This window comes from Orycteropus afer, unplaced genomic scaffold (genome assembly GCF_000298275.1).
Source record: "Orycteropus afer afer isolate SDZICR_OR568_19922 unplaced genomic scaffold, OryAfe1.0 scaffold00010, whole genome shotgun sequence".
In the NCBI taxonomy this organism is placed as follows: Eukaryota; Metazoa; Chordata; class Mammalia; order Tubulidentata; family Orycteropodidae; genus Orycteropus; species Orycteropus afer.
The window spans coordinates 6,115,490-6,131,656 of NW_006921597.1; the positions used below are offsets into that span (position 1 = coordinate 6,115,490).

At 36.5% G+C, this 16,167-nt stretch overlaps 1 protein-coding gene across 1 annotated transcript in view; it reads left to right on the forward strand.

Moving 5' to 3' along the window:
- Positions 1 to 16,167, forward strand: part of SPAG17 (sperm associated antigen 17) — a 413,793-nt gene that overhangs the window by 255,488 nt on the left and 142,138 nt on the right. Inside the window, exon 24 of the mRNA XM_007950259.1 lies at positions 3,061 to 3,174. Within this exon, the coding sequence (XP_007948450.1) occupies positions 3,061 to 3,174 (114 nt within the window). The remainder of the gene's footprint in view (positions 1 to 3,060; positions 3,175 to 16,167) is intronic.

Below are 16,167 nucleotides of genomic sequence, written 5' to 3' on the forward strand. Positions count from 1 at the left end.
ACTTTTTGGACTCAACATTAATGATCAATAACTAAATCATTCTTACAAGATAGTTACAGTGACAATATTTCTCAAAAATAAGATGAAAGCATCATGTCTGACAAGTATGAATGTACCAAAGAACCTTGCAACAGAAAATTTTAATTACTTTACTTTGTTTTACCTGATACAGAAATATTTAAACTATTTATAAAATATTAGAAAATACATAAATACTTAAAGAAGGTAACAGTTGTCCATAATTCTGTCACCTTAATAATAACTGCTGTCATAATTAATGTATTTTCCTTTTCACTTTATCATTATGAGCATTTTCTGTTCATTATTCTTTGAAAAGAAACTTCTTTAAAAGCTTCATAATCTTTCACTGGTACATATGTATATCATAATTTATTTAATTATCTTCATGGTTTTGCATATTTAGGTGATTTTCATATATATATATAGCTCTAGTGGCATAGTGGATAAAGCATTTGGCTGCTAACCAGAAGATCAGCTATTCAAACCTACCAGCCACTCTGGGGAGGAAAGATGGGACGATCTATTTCCATAAAGATTTACAGTCTCAGGAATCCAATGAAGGTCCCTATGAGTCAGAATAGACTCAATAGTAGTGAGTTTGGTTTTTTGGTTATATATGGCCAATCTTCCTTCCAAGGAGTGGTTTGAACAACCAGCCTTCTGGTTAGCATTCAAATACACTAAATAGGTTAGCAGTCAGATAGGCACTACAACACCAGAGCTCCTATGTATGTATATGCCATAATCTATTTAATCACATTCTTTTTTTTTTTGCATATTTAAGGCTTTCCACTATTTAGCTCTTAAATTACACATTGCTAGATGACTTTTTCTTTTTTAAGCTTTAATTATCTCAGTAGTCAGCAAACTATGCCCTACTGGCCAAATGTGGCCCCTAGACTGATTTTGCATGGGTGTGAACTAAGAAGAGTTTTCACATTTGTAAAAGGTTGTTTTAAAAAAAATGAAAAGAAAGCAAGGAAGAATATGTAACAAAGACCATATGTGTTCCACAAAGCCTGAAATAATTACTGTCTGGCCCTTTGCAGAAGAAGTTTGCCAACCCCTGATCTAGATGAACATTCAGATGGACAGAAGGGTAGACATGGAGAGAGATGGAGAGATAGAGAGCAGTGTTCATTGCCCACCAGTGTTCACTTTCTTCTTCTTTCTCATTTTACAAAGGCTTATGTTCTTATTTTATTGTTTGTTTAGTTTCATTAAGTTTTCTTCTCAAATATCTCTGTACATTTCTGAATATCCTTCTTTTGGCCAACAACTAAATGAGTGAATGATACCTTGACCAAGTATAGGATCTTTGTGGTGTTCTTTTCTCTGTGTGGCTCATATTAGCTATGACAATGTCTTGTACCTTCTGGTTTGGAATTTGATGAACCATTTTAATCAGAGAATTCCAACTAGCTTCAGCTCAGGGAAATTTCTCCTATCATTATAATTTTTATTACTCTCTTTCATTTGTTCTTTTTTTTTTTTTGCAATGCCTTTTTCACATACATTTATTCACCAAAACTTCAAAACTTCTTCATTACTTTCTCTGTTTAAATTTTTTCTCTGGGTTTTGAGATACTTTTTAAAAATTTTTTTTAACCTTATTTTCCAAGAAACTCCTTTAAATCTCTGAAGTGGCCATTTTCCTCTTCAGTTCATCTCCTGAGTGGTTTGATTGGGAAAGTATGTTTATAAATTTCAGAAAGGGCTTTTTTAAAAAATAAAATATTCTGATGTGCTTTAAACAAAAGAAATTCAAGTGTTTCTTGAACTTTTTCCTTCCAAAACTTTTATTTTGCTGAGCATGTACTCTACTTTTTGTTTCTGATTTATATTCCTCTCTCCACTGGATCTCTTATATGGGTTATTTCAAAGTGCTTTCCCTCAAGTTTCTACCAACTTCCCCTTTTACTAATAGTGTATAGTGGTGCCTATTTCCCTATAGAAGGACTTCATTAGTTCATTGGTAGAATTCTCACCTTCCATGTGGGAGGGAGACCCAAGTTGATTCCCAGCCAATGGACCTCAAGTGCAGCCACCGTCCAGCTGTCAGTGTTGGTATACCAGTTGCTATGATACTGAGCAGCTTTCAGCAGAGCTTCCAGACTAAGACAGGCTGGGAAGAAAGACCTGATGATCTACTCCCCAAAATCAGCCAATGAAAACCCTTTGGATCACAGCAGTTTGACCTGTAATGGATCATGGTGCAGAACCAAGCAGTGTTTTTGTTCTATTGTGAGGTCGCTATGAGTTGAAGACTGTTGTCAGCAATTAACCACAACATTTCCTTGCATCCTGATCAACACTAAGCATTATCTTTTGTTTCATTGATCATTTATATTTCTCCTTCTAATAATGATCTCTTCATGGATCAGAGTATTTTAAATTAGTATTGACCCATATTGATTGTCTATGGTAATAGAAAGAATGGTGAACTAGAAAAAAAAAAAAAAACCAAACAGGAAATTCATGAGTTCTTCACATATACCATAAGAATGTATGCTTAAACAGATTTTGCTTTACAATTATATTTGACTGAAACCATTTTTAAATGTGATTTAAGATATAAGGATTTTAGAATGCATTTCAAAATATGGAGAAATTGAGACACAATTCATGGTTTTCATTTTTAAATTCATGTGGATAATCTGTCATATGAATAATGTACATATGGTTATGCCATCAGCCAGTTTATTTCCTCTCTTCATTTTAATCTAAAACCCTTAAAACAAGAGTCGCATGTGTTCCCTCTAACAATGCTGAGCACATGATAAGGGTTAAACTACTTTTAAGTTCCTCGGAAGGAAGGTTGGGCAATCCTACTTCCATAGTGATACTGCCTCGGGAACCCAAGGAGGGGTCGCTATGAGTCGGGGCTGACTTGACAGCACATAACGACAACAACAACTTTTAAGTTGATTGTGATAGACCACCTAAGATCCCCATTCCCAGCCTTTGCACTGAGTCTTGCTTGCTTTTCTTTTGATTGAAATGTCCTTCATTCAGTTTTTTTTTTTTTTTTTCTTTTAGAAGAATCAGATGTCAAGAAGAAAGGTATAAGCAAGTTTGGATCTTTTTCTGCCACCTTGGAAAATGGAATCTGCCTCTCAATAAGTTACTATGGTTCCAGTGGGATGGCTCCAGGTAAAATAATCACAATCGAAAGGATAAGTGTATCTCTTGGCCAGGGTCGCCTGCCCATCCTCAATCTGCTGCTCACTTATTGATAAACATGTACTGATTTAATGCCCGTCATAGCTTTTCCTGCAGAGTGGGGATATAAGATATATGTATATATGTGTGTGGGGGGAAGGGAGTATGCTATGTAAGCAGTCGGCCATATGTATCTGTTTTGGTTACCTCTAGTGCTGCTCTAACAGAAATTAGCACAAATGGTGGCTTTAACAAACAGGAATTTATTCTCTTATAGTTTAAGAGGCTAGAAGTCTGAGTTCAAATTTCCAAGCTCTAGGGGCTCGGTGAAAGCCCCTCGACCTTGGGCTTCAATTCTGCCTCTTGCTCCTGGACCATGGAAGCTAAAGGCTTTTCTTCACTCAGGCAGCTGCTGGCTGCTGGGGCTGACAAACCCAAGGTTGACAAGTAAAAGGGCATAGTCCCAAGATTATCAAACAAGATGGCAGCCCACTAGTTCAAGTCCAGAAAAAAATCCCAAGATCAGCAGGACATGGCAGGCTACTGAGTGAAAACTCAGCTACATGCAGGGTCCAAGCATGCCAAAAAGCTGCAGAGACCTTTCTCAAAGCTGCTTCTTGTATACTGCAAACAGACTACATCCCTAAGACAGTACTCAGCTGCTGCAGTAGATTCCTCCTTGGAGCTGATTACCAATTTCATCATGGGGAATAACTATATCCAGCTACCCAGCCACTCAAAACCAGGCCCAGCCAAAATGACACATAACCTTAACTACCCACAATATTCATGGTTCCACATCTGCAGTTTCCACATCCACAAATTGAACTAACTGCGGATTGAAAATATTTTTGGGAAAAAAATGTCTCCTTAGAAGCAATTAAGTGGTCAAAGCATTCTATTTTATATAAAAGACAGCAAAGACAGATTTTGGTATCCATGGGGATTCTGAAACCAATCCCCTGTGGATATTGTAATACAACTGTACATACGTATATGTGAATAATTCTTTGAAGTTTGAACATCAGTATTATATGTGTAATCTTATATATAGACATATATACATATAAAATCACACATACACACACATGTATGCATTACAATTAATGCCCCTCATAGCTTTTCCTGCAGAGCGGGGATATAAGATATGTGTATGTGTGTATGTGTATGTGTGGAGGGGGTGATATACATACTAGAAAGACTCATTAACAACCTGCAATATGTGGATGACACACCTTTCCTGCTGAAAGTGAAGAAGATTTGAAGCACTTACCCATGAAAATCAAAGACAACAGCCTTCAGTATGGATCATACTGCAACGTAAAGCAAAAATACTTACAACTGTACCAAAAAGCAACATCATAATAAATGGAGAAAAGATTGAAGTTGTCAAGGATTTCATTTTATTTGGATCCACAATCAACACCCATGGAAACAGTAGTCAAGAAATCGAATGACAGACTGCATTGGGCAAATCCATAGCAAAATATCTCTTTAAATTGTTAAAAAAACAAAGACATCGTTCCGAGGACTAAGGTGCCCCTGACCCAAACCATGGTATTTTCAATTGCCTCATATGCATGTGAAAGCTGGACAATAAATAAGGAAGACCACAGAAAAATCAATGCATTTGAATTGTCATGTTGGAGAAGAACATTGAATATATTATGGACTGCCAGAAGAATGAACAAATCTGGCTTAAAGAAAGTACAGCCAAAATGCTCCTTATTAGTGAGAATGGCCAGACTTTGTCATTCGTACTTTGATCATGTTATCAGGAGGGACCAGTCCCTGGCATAGTTGGTAACATAGAAGGTCAGTGAAAAAGAGGAAGACCCTCAACAAGAGGACTGACATACTGGATGCAACAAAGGGCTCAAACATGGCACTGACTTAACAGAACCTAACAACATTCCAAGTATCTTTGTTAACTACCCCATGAATATAAGGCTGTGAGTTGGTGCAAAGAAAGCATGATATGCCAAGGAATCTTCTTGGTATTTTACAAAATAATATCTTTATGAATCCTGTGATTATGAAACTACTCAGTGCTTTTCAGAACATTAGTAAAGGACCCATTCACTGGACATCCTGAAGACTTACTTTCTCTACCCTGCTTCCAATAAACACGTTCTCAACTGGAAGCTATTTTCTTACGTACCACAAAATAGTATGTTACTTTACCGAGAACAAATTAGGCAATCCTGTGGATTCTAATACATTTTAAAAGGATCTAACTACAATACAGATAAAAACAAAAACCAAAGCATTATAAAATCAAAAGGTAATCCCTATGCTGTATAGTCTTAAAAAAATAATTTGTTAGTGTAAATCGTGGTAATCCAAATTGTTTTAGTATGTAGTTCCCTTTATGCAGACACTATTCACATGAATTCAGTCAGTCTTGTTTCTTCCCTTGTGCCAAATACCCTAGTACTCCAATGAGCTAGAAAGTCCATTAAATTCCTTAATAGTTTTGCTTTATTTATGGATTTATCTTTTAATTTTGTATTTGATTTGTTTAAAACCAGCAACTGAATAAATGTTTTGGTATCTAACAAATTATTTATTAAAATCCATTATCACTGCACAATAACTAAGAAATTCTATTCCCTCTGAGTAGATTATTACTATTATAGGTTAAGATATTTACACCAACTCTCTATATATTACTATATATATTACTCCTGCTTCCTAAGTAATTTCCTTATTCTGGATTCAATCCTTAAGTTTATATGTGATCATTCCATTTAAAATAAATTTCCTTAATTTCAGGCTATAAGTACTGCATTTGAAAATGTTCATAGTGTAAATAATAAGTAATGCCTTACTGGCTGAATTTTTTTTAAAGTTAAATGTATGAGTTTTCCTAAAGATATAAATTCCTTAATAGTACACATAACACTGATATTTAAGAACTTTTATCTGCTAATGGCAAAACAAATTTCCAATCATTTTAACCCCGTCAGTTTGTCATACTGTGGTACATTGCTGCAAGATATACCACTGCTATTGCAAATACTAGCTGGGTCACCCATGGTGGACAGGTTTCAGTGGAGCTTCCAGTACAAGACTGGGAAGAAGTACAGGGCCATCCATTGCTGAAAAAAAAATGGCCACTGGAAACCTTATGAATAGCAGTGAAACACTGTCTGATATATTTCTGGAAAACTTTATAAATAGCACTTAACTATTGTCTGATATAGTGCTGGAAGATGAGCCCCTCAGGTTGGAAGGCACTCAAAATATGACTAGGGAAGAGCTGCCTCCTCAAAGTAAAGTCAGCTTTAATTACATAGACGGAACAAAACTTTCTGGACTTTGATTTACTGAGAGTTGTTGTTGTTGTTGTTATATGCCGTCGAGTCGGCCCCACTCATAGTGACCCCTCCTTGGGTTTCCGAGGCAGTATCACTATGGAAGTAGGATTGCCCAACCTTCCTTCCGAGGAGTGGCTGGTGGGTTTGAACCACCAGCCTTCTGGTTAGCAATCAAGTGCCTTAGGCACTATGCTACCAGAGGGGGCATGCTCAAAATCAGAAGAAACAGCTGCAAAGATCCATTAATAATTGGAATGTGGAATGTATGAAGTATGAATCTAGGAAAATCAGAAGCTGTAAAAAATGAAATAGAATGCATAAAGATCGATACGTTAGGCATTAGTGAGCCAAAATGGACTTGTACTGGCTATTTTCAATTGGACAGTCATATGGTCTACTCAGGAGCTCTAGTAGCATAGTGCCTAAGGCACTTGACTGCTAACCAGAAGGCTGGGAGTTCAAACCCACCAGCCACTCCTGGTAGTAGATCGGAAGTAGTTCCATAGTGATACTGCCTCAGAAACCCAAGGAGGGGTTGCTATGGGTCGGGTCCGACTTGACAGCACATAACAACAACAGCAACAACAACATGGTCTACCATGCTGGGGATAAAAATTGAAGAGGAATGGCATCACATTCATCATCGAAAAGAACATTTCAAAATCTATCCTGACATAGAACACTGTCCGTGATAGGATTATATCCATACACCTACAAGGAAAACCAATTAATGCAACTGTTATTCACATTTACACACCAACCACCAAAGCAAAAGATGAAGAAATTTAAGATTTTTACCAACTTCTGTAGTCTGAAATTGACTGACAATGCAATCAAGGTGTATTGATAATTACTGGTGATTGGAAGCAGAAGCTGGAAAAAAAGAAGAAGCCCTGGTAGCTAGAAGATGTGGCCTTGGTGAAAGAAATGACACTGGAGACTGCATGATAGAATTTTGCAAGACCAATGACTTAATCATTGCAAATACCTTTTTTAAACAATATAAACAGCAACTATAACTGTGGATCTCACCAGATGGAATACACAGGAATCAGATTGACTACATCTGTGGAACAAGACAATGGAGAAGCTCAATATCATCAGTCATAGCAAGGCCAGGAGCTGATGAAACAGAACATCAACTGCTCATATGCAAGTTCAAGTTGAAGTTTAAGAAAATTAAAACAAGTTCATGAGAGCCAAAATATGACCTTCAGTGTATTCCATCTGAATTGAGAGACCATCTTAAGAATAGATTGGATGCATTGAACAGTACTGACTGAAGACCAAACAAGTTGTGGGATAATATCAAGAGTATCATATATGAAGAAAGCAAAACATCATTAAAAAGACAGGAAAGGAAGAAAAGACCAAAATGGATGTCAGAAGAGACTCTGAAACTTGCCCTTGAATAGAGAGTAGCTAAAGTAAATGGAAGAAATGACAAGATAAAAGAGCTGAACAGATTCAAAGAGCAGCTTGAGAGACAAAGTCAATTATTATAATTAAATGTGCAGAGACCTGGAATTAGAAGACCAAAAGGGAAGAACACACTCAGCATTTCTCAAGCTGAAAGCACTGAAGAAAATATAGAAGCCTTGAATTGCAATATTGAAGAATTCTATGGGCAAAATATTTAACAATTCAGGAAGCATCAGAAGAAGATGGAAGGCATACACAGAGTCACTGTGCCAAAAATGATTGGTTGATCTTCAGTCCTTTCAGGAGTTAGCAATTGACAAAGAACCAATGATAATGAAGGAAGAAATCCAAGTTGCACTGAAGGAATTGGTGAAAAACAAGTTTCCAGGAATTGACAGAATACCCATTGAGATGTTTCAACAAACGGATACAGCTCTAGAGGCACTTTCTTGTCTATGCCAAACAATTTGGAAGACAGCTACCTGGCCAACCGATTGAAAGAGATCCATATTTGTGCCCATTCCAAAGAAAGGTTGTCCAACAGAATGCGGAAGTTATCGAAAAATATCATTAATATCACACACAACCAACATTTTTCTGAAGATAACTCAAAAACAGTTACAGTAGTATATTAACAGGAAACTTCCAGAAATACAAGGTGGATTCAGAAGAAAATGTGAAACAAGGGATATTATCATTGTTGATATCAGATGGAGCTTAGCTAAAAGCAAAGAATACCAGAAAGATGTTTACTTGATTTTATTGACTATCCAAAAAACATTTGACTGTGGATTATAATGAATCATGGATATCATTGCAAAGAACAGGAACTAAGAGGCTGTTGTTCAAACAGAACAAGGGAATCCTCTGTGGTTTAAAATCAAGAAAGGCATGCATCAGGGTTGTATTTCACCATACTTATTCAATCTATATGCTGAGCAATTTATCTGAGAAGCTGGACTATATGAAGAATGTAGAATCAGGATTAGAGGATGACTCATTAACAACCTGTGATAGATGACACAGCTTGTTTGCTGAAAGTGAAGAGGACTTGAAGCACTTACTGATGAAGATCAAAGACTAGTCTTCAGTATGGATTACACTTCACCATAAAGAAAATAAAAATCCTTACAACTAGACCAATTATCAGCATCATGGTAAATGGAGAAAAGATTGAAGTTGTCAATGATTTCATATTACTTGGATCCACAATCAACACCAGTGGAAACAGCAGTGAAGAAATCAGACATTGTATTGCACTGGCCAAATCTGCTGCAAAAGACCTCTTTAAAGTGTTGAAGAGTGAAGATGTCACTTTGAAGACTAAGGTGCACCCAATTCAAGCCATGATATTTTCAATCACCTCATGTGCATGTGAAAGCTGGACGATGAATAAGGAAGATCAAAGAAGAATTGATACCTTTGAATTGTGTTGGTGAAGATAGTGAAAATTCCATGGAGTGGCCGAAGAATGAATAAATCTATCCTGGAGAAAGTACAGCTGGTATGCTCCTTAGAAGCAAGTATGACCAGAATTGGTCTCACCTATTTTGGTAATGTGATTAAAAAGACTATTCCCTAGAGAAGGATATCATGCTTGGTAAAATGAAGGGTCAAAGAAAAAGGGAAAGACTCTCACCAAGATGGATTGATACAGTGACTACACTGATGGGCTCAAGTGTAGCAAGGATTGTGAGGATGACACAGGATCAGGCAGTTTCATTCTGTTGTACATAGGATCACTAAGAGTTGGAATCAACTCGACGGCACCTAACAACAACAACGACACTAATTAGAAAACTGCTGGAAAACTCCAACCAAGAGATAATGGGAGCCTGAATTCTGGGAAGACTGCAGAACGAGCAGGTGTCAGCACCCCAACCTATCTACGCAAACACCAAGTAAAGCAACTATAAATATGTAATCTCAGCATGTAAAAAAAATTCTGAAAAGGAGACAGAGGATTGCAAAAAGTAACTACACACTAACTAAAGAAAAAGGTGACTTTTAAATGAGTAGGGAAACTTATTTTTCTACTATCTCTCCTCATCTTTCCAGTGTGGCAGCCAGATAGCTAGACCTAACTGATATATATAGAATACTACACTCAACAACAGCACAGTACACATTCTTCAGGGCACATGGGTCATTCTCCAGGATAGATCATATTCTATGTCACACAAAAAAATCTTTTCTAACAATAATGAAATGATATTAGAAATTAACAACAGAAGAAAAAGTAAAAGATAAGAAACAACCAGTAGTTGGGGAAAATGAAGAGAGATATCATAAAATATTTATAGTTGAATGAAAATGAAAGCATAGCATATAGAGAATTATGGAATGCAGTGAAGGCAGTGCAGAGAGGGAAATTTATAGCAGTAAAAGCCAACATTAAAAAGAAAAATATCAAATCAATTACCTAACATTACAACTTGAACTAGAAAAAGAAGAGAAAGACTAGCACAAAGCTACTACCAAAAACCAAACCAAACTCACAGCCATCAAGTTGGATCCAACTCATAGTGACCACTCCTTAGGTTTCTGAGGTGGTATCACTATGGAAGTAGATTTCCAAACCTTCCTTTCAAGGAGTTGCTGTTGTATTTGAACCACCAGACTTTTGGTTATCAGTCAAATGCCTTAAGCACTATGCCACCAGAGCTCCCACAAAGCTACTAGAAGGAAGAAAACAACAAAATCCAAGCAGAAATAAATAAAATAGGAAATAGAAAAACAAAAGAGAGAATCAAGGAAACCAAAAGTTGTATTTTTGAAAAGGTCAATAAAATTGTCAAATTTTTATCTAGACTGACAAAGGGAAAAAGAGAGAAGACATAAAAACAACTACAATCATAAATGAAAGTAGGAACATTACAACTGACCTTACAGAAATAATCAAAAGAGAACACTATGAACAATTTTACACCAACAAATTCAGTAACTTAGATGAAATAAACAAATTCCTAGAAAAACAAAAACTACCTAAATTGATTCAAGAAAAAATAGAAGATCCCAACAGATTATAACAAGAGGTTGAATCGATAATCAAAAATCTCCCAACAGCAACAAAAACCTTATAGATGGATTCACTGGAAGAAATGAAACCATCCTTTTTGACAATGACAGGATACTATATGTAGAAAATTCCATAATGACCATATATACATTTAGCTGATAATAGTTCTACATACATATTTGAATGTGCTATAAAAATGTCCATATATATAATAGAGCTAACTGGGGGGAAATTATGATAACTTCTTAGCCACAACCAAACATTTTGAGGGAGTGAGTCCCTGGGTCTGCTGGCTCAGGATCCTATTCACAGGGGACAGCAAGCTCAATTGGCATAACATAGAACAGAAAAACATTGTTCTACATCCTACTGTAAATAGTTCCTGGGGTCTTGAAAGCTTCTGAGCCGCCATCTAAGATGCAGCTATTGGTCTTTCCTCATCTAGAGCAAATAAGAGTGAAGAAAATAAAAATTACATGCAAGCAATTAGTCCAAGGGACTAATGGACCATGGGAACCTCAGCCTACACTACACTGAAACCAGAACTAGATGATGCTTGGCTACCACTGATAACCACTCAGAAAGTGACCAAAATTGGAGATTCTGTATAGAGTGGGAGTAAAATGTGGATAAAACCAAAATCATACAAGACCAGCCTTACTGGTCGAATAGGCTAGTGAAACCCTTGAGACTATGGTCCCTAGTCATCCTTCAGGTCTGGAATTAAACTTACTCTCATGGCTTGACTTTAAGCCAAACAATAGACAAGCCTATGGGCTAAACAGTGACAGCAGGGAGGTCCACTCCTTAGAACAATCAACCATATGAGATCAGAAGGGCCACATTTTCACAGTGCCCTTCAGAAAGCAGAAATGCATAGGAAAGAAGGACACAGGGAAAAGGTAACACAGGGAGAAAGTGGAGAGAGGTGTTACATGTGGGGATTCCAATCAGTGTCACAAAACAAAAATGTGTATGGACTATAGGATGGAAAACAAATTTGCTCTGTAAACTTTCACCCAAATTACAATGGAAAGTTAAAAACAAAAATAAAAACAAAAACAAAAAAACCCTAACAGCAACAAACCTTACATTAGATGGGTTCCTGGAAGTAGTTAAATTATCCCTTTTCACAAATGGCATGATACTATATGAAGAAAATTCCACATGATTACTAAGAAAACTGTTAGATCTAATAAATTAATTCAGCAAGTGGCAGAATACAAGGGCACTATACAAAAATCAGTTGGGCTCCTATATCCCAGAAATGAGCATTCTGAAAGGAAATTACGAAAACAATTTCATTTACAATAGCATATAAAATAATAAAATACCTAGAAATAAATGTAACCAAGAAGGTGAAAGAAGGAGTAGTTCTGATAAGCTGATGGAATAGGCAGACAAACTACACAGACCCTCTTCAACAAAGAAAAGAGGAACCAATTAACACGGATACAGAAGATAACCCTGGAGCCCTGAGCTTTGAAAGGAAGGATACAGAAGTGGACCAAACTCCAACTAGTAGAAGAACCTGCATGAAAACATTGAAAAAGGAGACATATGGAGCTGCAGACTGTCAGCGATCCTGATGGCACAGACAGTTTGGATATTGCCAAGTGGGGTTAGGACCTAAGACTTAACCTAAAATTCAGTCCTGGTAGCCAGGGGCCGCATGGAGGAGTGGACTGATGGCTGGTGAATAAAAGGGGAAGCAATGAAGAGGAAGGTGGGCTAAGTTGTGGACTTTTTCCTGTCTGGAGGATGAAGCCATTTTGAGTGCTTACAAGCAGTTCAACCATTTTTGATGTTAAAAGGAACAGCATTCTCTCAGATTCCAGGGACCTAAGACTAGGCTCCACTTCCCAGGGACCACAAGGACAAACTACTGGACACTGAGGACTGGAAAGGTGTGATATTCCCCTTGTTACTCTTATACCCTGTGCTGTCTTGGTGAATGGAGGTGTGGCCATCCCTTGCTCCCACCCACCTTCTTGGCCGGCAGGAATTCCATCCAAGTCTGTGTCCTCAGAAACCCTGGGTGCCCTGCCCCAAGCTGTGCAGATTTTTTTCTTTCTTTCTTTTTTTCTAGTTTGTTTTTGTCAGTTTTAAAATTATTATTTTTTCCTCCTTTGTATTATTATTATTTCTTCTTCCCTTCCCAGGTTCAAGTTTTTGGCTTTTTCTCTCTTCTCTTTCACTGACTCCCATTTTTTTTTTCTCATGGTTCTCCCCATTCCTTGCTTTTCTTTTTGTGTTTTTCCCATATTGTCTTCATTATTCTCCTACTCTACCTCTTTTCTTTTATTCACCACTCCCCAGATATTGTGGTTTTTCTATTCCCTTCCATTCTTTTTCCCCCTTTTTCATTCATATTCCTTTTGGCTTTTTAAAGCATTTCTTTAAATATTTTCTCTCATTTATTACTATTCCTTTTTTAAAAAATATTTTTTCTTTTTTCAGTGATTGTTCCTATGTGTTTATATGATGTATGTTTTTTGTCCTCTTGTTTTTACTTTTTTGGTGGTTTTTTAATTGTAGTTTTTGTCTGAGTGGGAGTCAGCAAGCATGCCCAAATGATCCAACCACACCTGCACCTCCTGCAGGTCCACTTACTAAGTGAGAGCCACCACTTCCTTCTGCACCAACTGGCCAATGATACATGACCACTAATAAGAGCCTGAATTACCCTTAACTGCTCTTGACAAAAAGTTAAGAGAGATCTGTGAACCCACTCTCAATCTCTATCACACCCACCAGGAGACAGGTGGTGAGTGCATAAGTGCTGCCAACTAATGAATAGAGGTGCACAGTACCCTGTTTACTCAGATACATCCAAGAAAAAAGAAAACCAAAATCTTGGCCAAATCACTCCAGCATACAATCACCAATTAAATACAAATACAACAAAGTCACAATGTCTGGGAGACAACAGACCATCACAGTCCACACAAAGAAGGAGGATAAAGCAGTAGAAACTAGGGAGCAGGGTACAGACCCAGAACACATCCTTGAGGAAGAAGCAGCATTGTAACTCCCTGATAAAAAAAAAAATTCAAAAGAATTCTATTTAGGTACCTTCAATAGATTGAGAGACAGATTAAGGAAAACATGGACAAAATTAAGGAAAACACAGAAAAACCCTATAACACTGTTGGAAGACAATACAAGAACAAAATGACACAACAAATGAAAAATTAGAAATGATACAAAATCTACAGATAGAAATCTAGAAGATTAATACTAAATTTTCAGAAATAGATAACACCTTGAAAGGGCCAAAGAGTAGAATTGATGCCATGGAAGACGGAATTAATGAGATTGAAAACAATACCTGAATACTTCTTTGGAAAGGGATCAATCAAAAAAAAAAGACCAAAACAAAATGAAGAAAGCCTAACATTCATGTGGGATACCAACAAAAGGAATAACCTACATGTAACCAGAATTCCAGAACAGGAAGAGAAAAACAAAACCACTGAGAAAATTGTCCAAGATCTGTTGGAAGAGAACTTCCTTGATAAAGATGAGAATATATCCATTCAGGAAGCCCAACAAACCCCACATAGGATAGACCCCAAAAGAAAATCACCAAGACATATCATCATCAAACTCACCAAAACCAAAGACAAAGAAAGAATGCTGAAAGCAGCACAGGAAAAACAAAAAGTTACCTCCAAAGTGCAACTAGGCTCTGATTTATCAGCAGAAACCATGCAAGTGAGAATGTAATGGGATGGTATATATAAAACCCTGAAAGAGAAAAATTTCCAAGAATTACATACCTAGCAAAATTGTCCTTCAAAAATGATGGTGAAATTAGATTTCCAGATAAGCAGAAATTAAGGGAATTTGTTAGAACCAGACCAACCTTACAAGAGATACTAAAGGGAGTCTTTGAACAGAGAACCAGTAACAGCAAACAGCAACCGACCATTAATACACAAGATGACAAACCCAGAAACCAACACAGCTATGGAAGTATCCAAAATAAAATAAGCTTACAAGATTGTAAGCAGGGAACCAGAGACATCAATTGACAAATGAGGACAACTACAAACCAAAAAGAGGGAAAATACTTTGTAGTTATAGAACTTCTACATAGTGAGGAAGTCAAGAGAGTTGCAAGATAGAATGGACTGTTCTAAACTCAGGCAGAAAATTATAAATCACAGGGTAACCTCATAGAAAAATGATAAACCTCCACACCACAATGAAAAAGAATACAAGCACAAATATTTAGGAAATGCAAAAACAACAGTAACAAAAGAAATGATAACATGACTCATAAACAAAATGAGCTCAGCATAGAAAATTATATGGAACAGAGAAATCAGGAACACTGTGAAAAAACACATAACAAAACGACAACAACAAATTCCTACTTTTTGATAATTACACTGAATGTTAATGGGTTAAATGAACCACTCAAGAGACAGAGAGTTGTAGAGTGGACCATAAAACATAATCCATCAATATGTTGTCTACAAGAGACACACCTTAGAGACACAAAAATAGACTAAAAATCAAAGATTGAAAAAAATATATCAAGCAAATGGCAACCAAAAAAGAGAAGTGGCAATTCTGATAAAATTGACTTTAAAACAAAAACTACCATAAAAGACTAGAAAGGACATTATTTAATGATTAGAAGATTAATTGACCAAGAACATATAACCATAATATGTATCTATGGACCCAATGAAAGAGCCACAAAATACATAATCAAACTTTAACAAAATTTAAAACACAAATAGATGACTTCACAGTCATAGTAGGAGATTTTAATACACCATTTTCAATGAAAGATAGAACAACTGGAAAGAAACACAACAAAGATGCAGAAGAACTAAAAAATACAATCCACTAACTTGACCTTATACACATCTACAGAGCACTTCACCCAACACCAGCACAATATACATTCTCTTCTTCCAGTACATTCTCCATGATAAACCATATGGTAGACCACAAAGCTAGCCTTAATAAATTTAAAAAACATTGAAAGGCTGCAAAGCATCTTCTCAGATCACAGTGCTATAAAATTAGAAATCAACAGTTGCAAGATCAATGGGGGGAAAAAAACTGAAACTCCTTAAAAACAACTAGGTAATAGAAGAAATTAAAAAAAAAAAAATGAAATTAAAAAATTCCTTGACTCAAATGAGAATGAAAACACAACATACCAAAATCTTTGGGCCACAGCAAAAGCAGTGATCAGAAGCC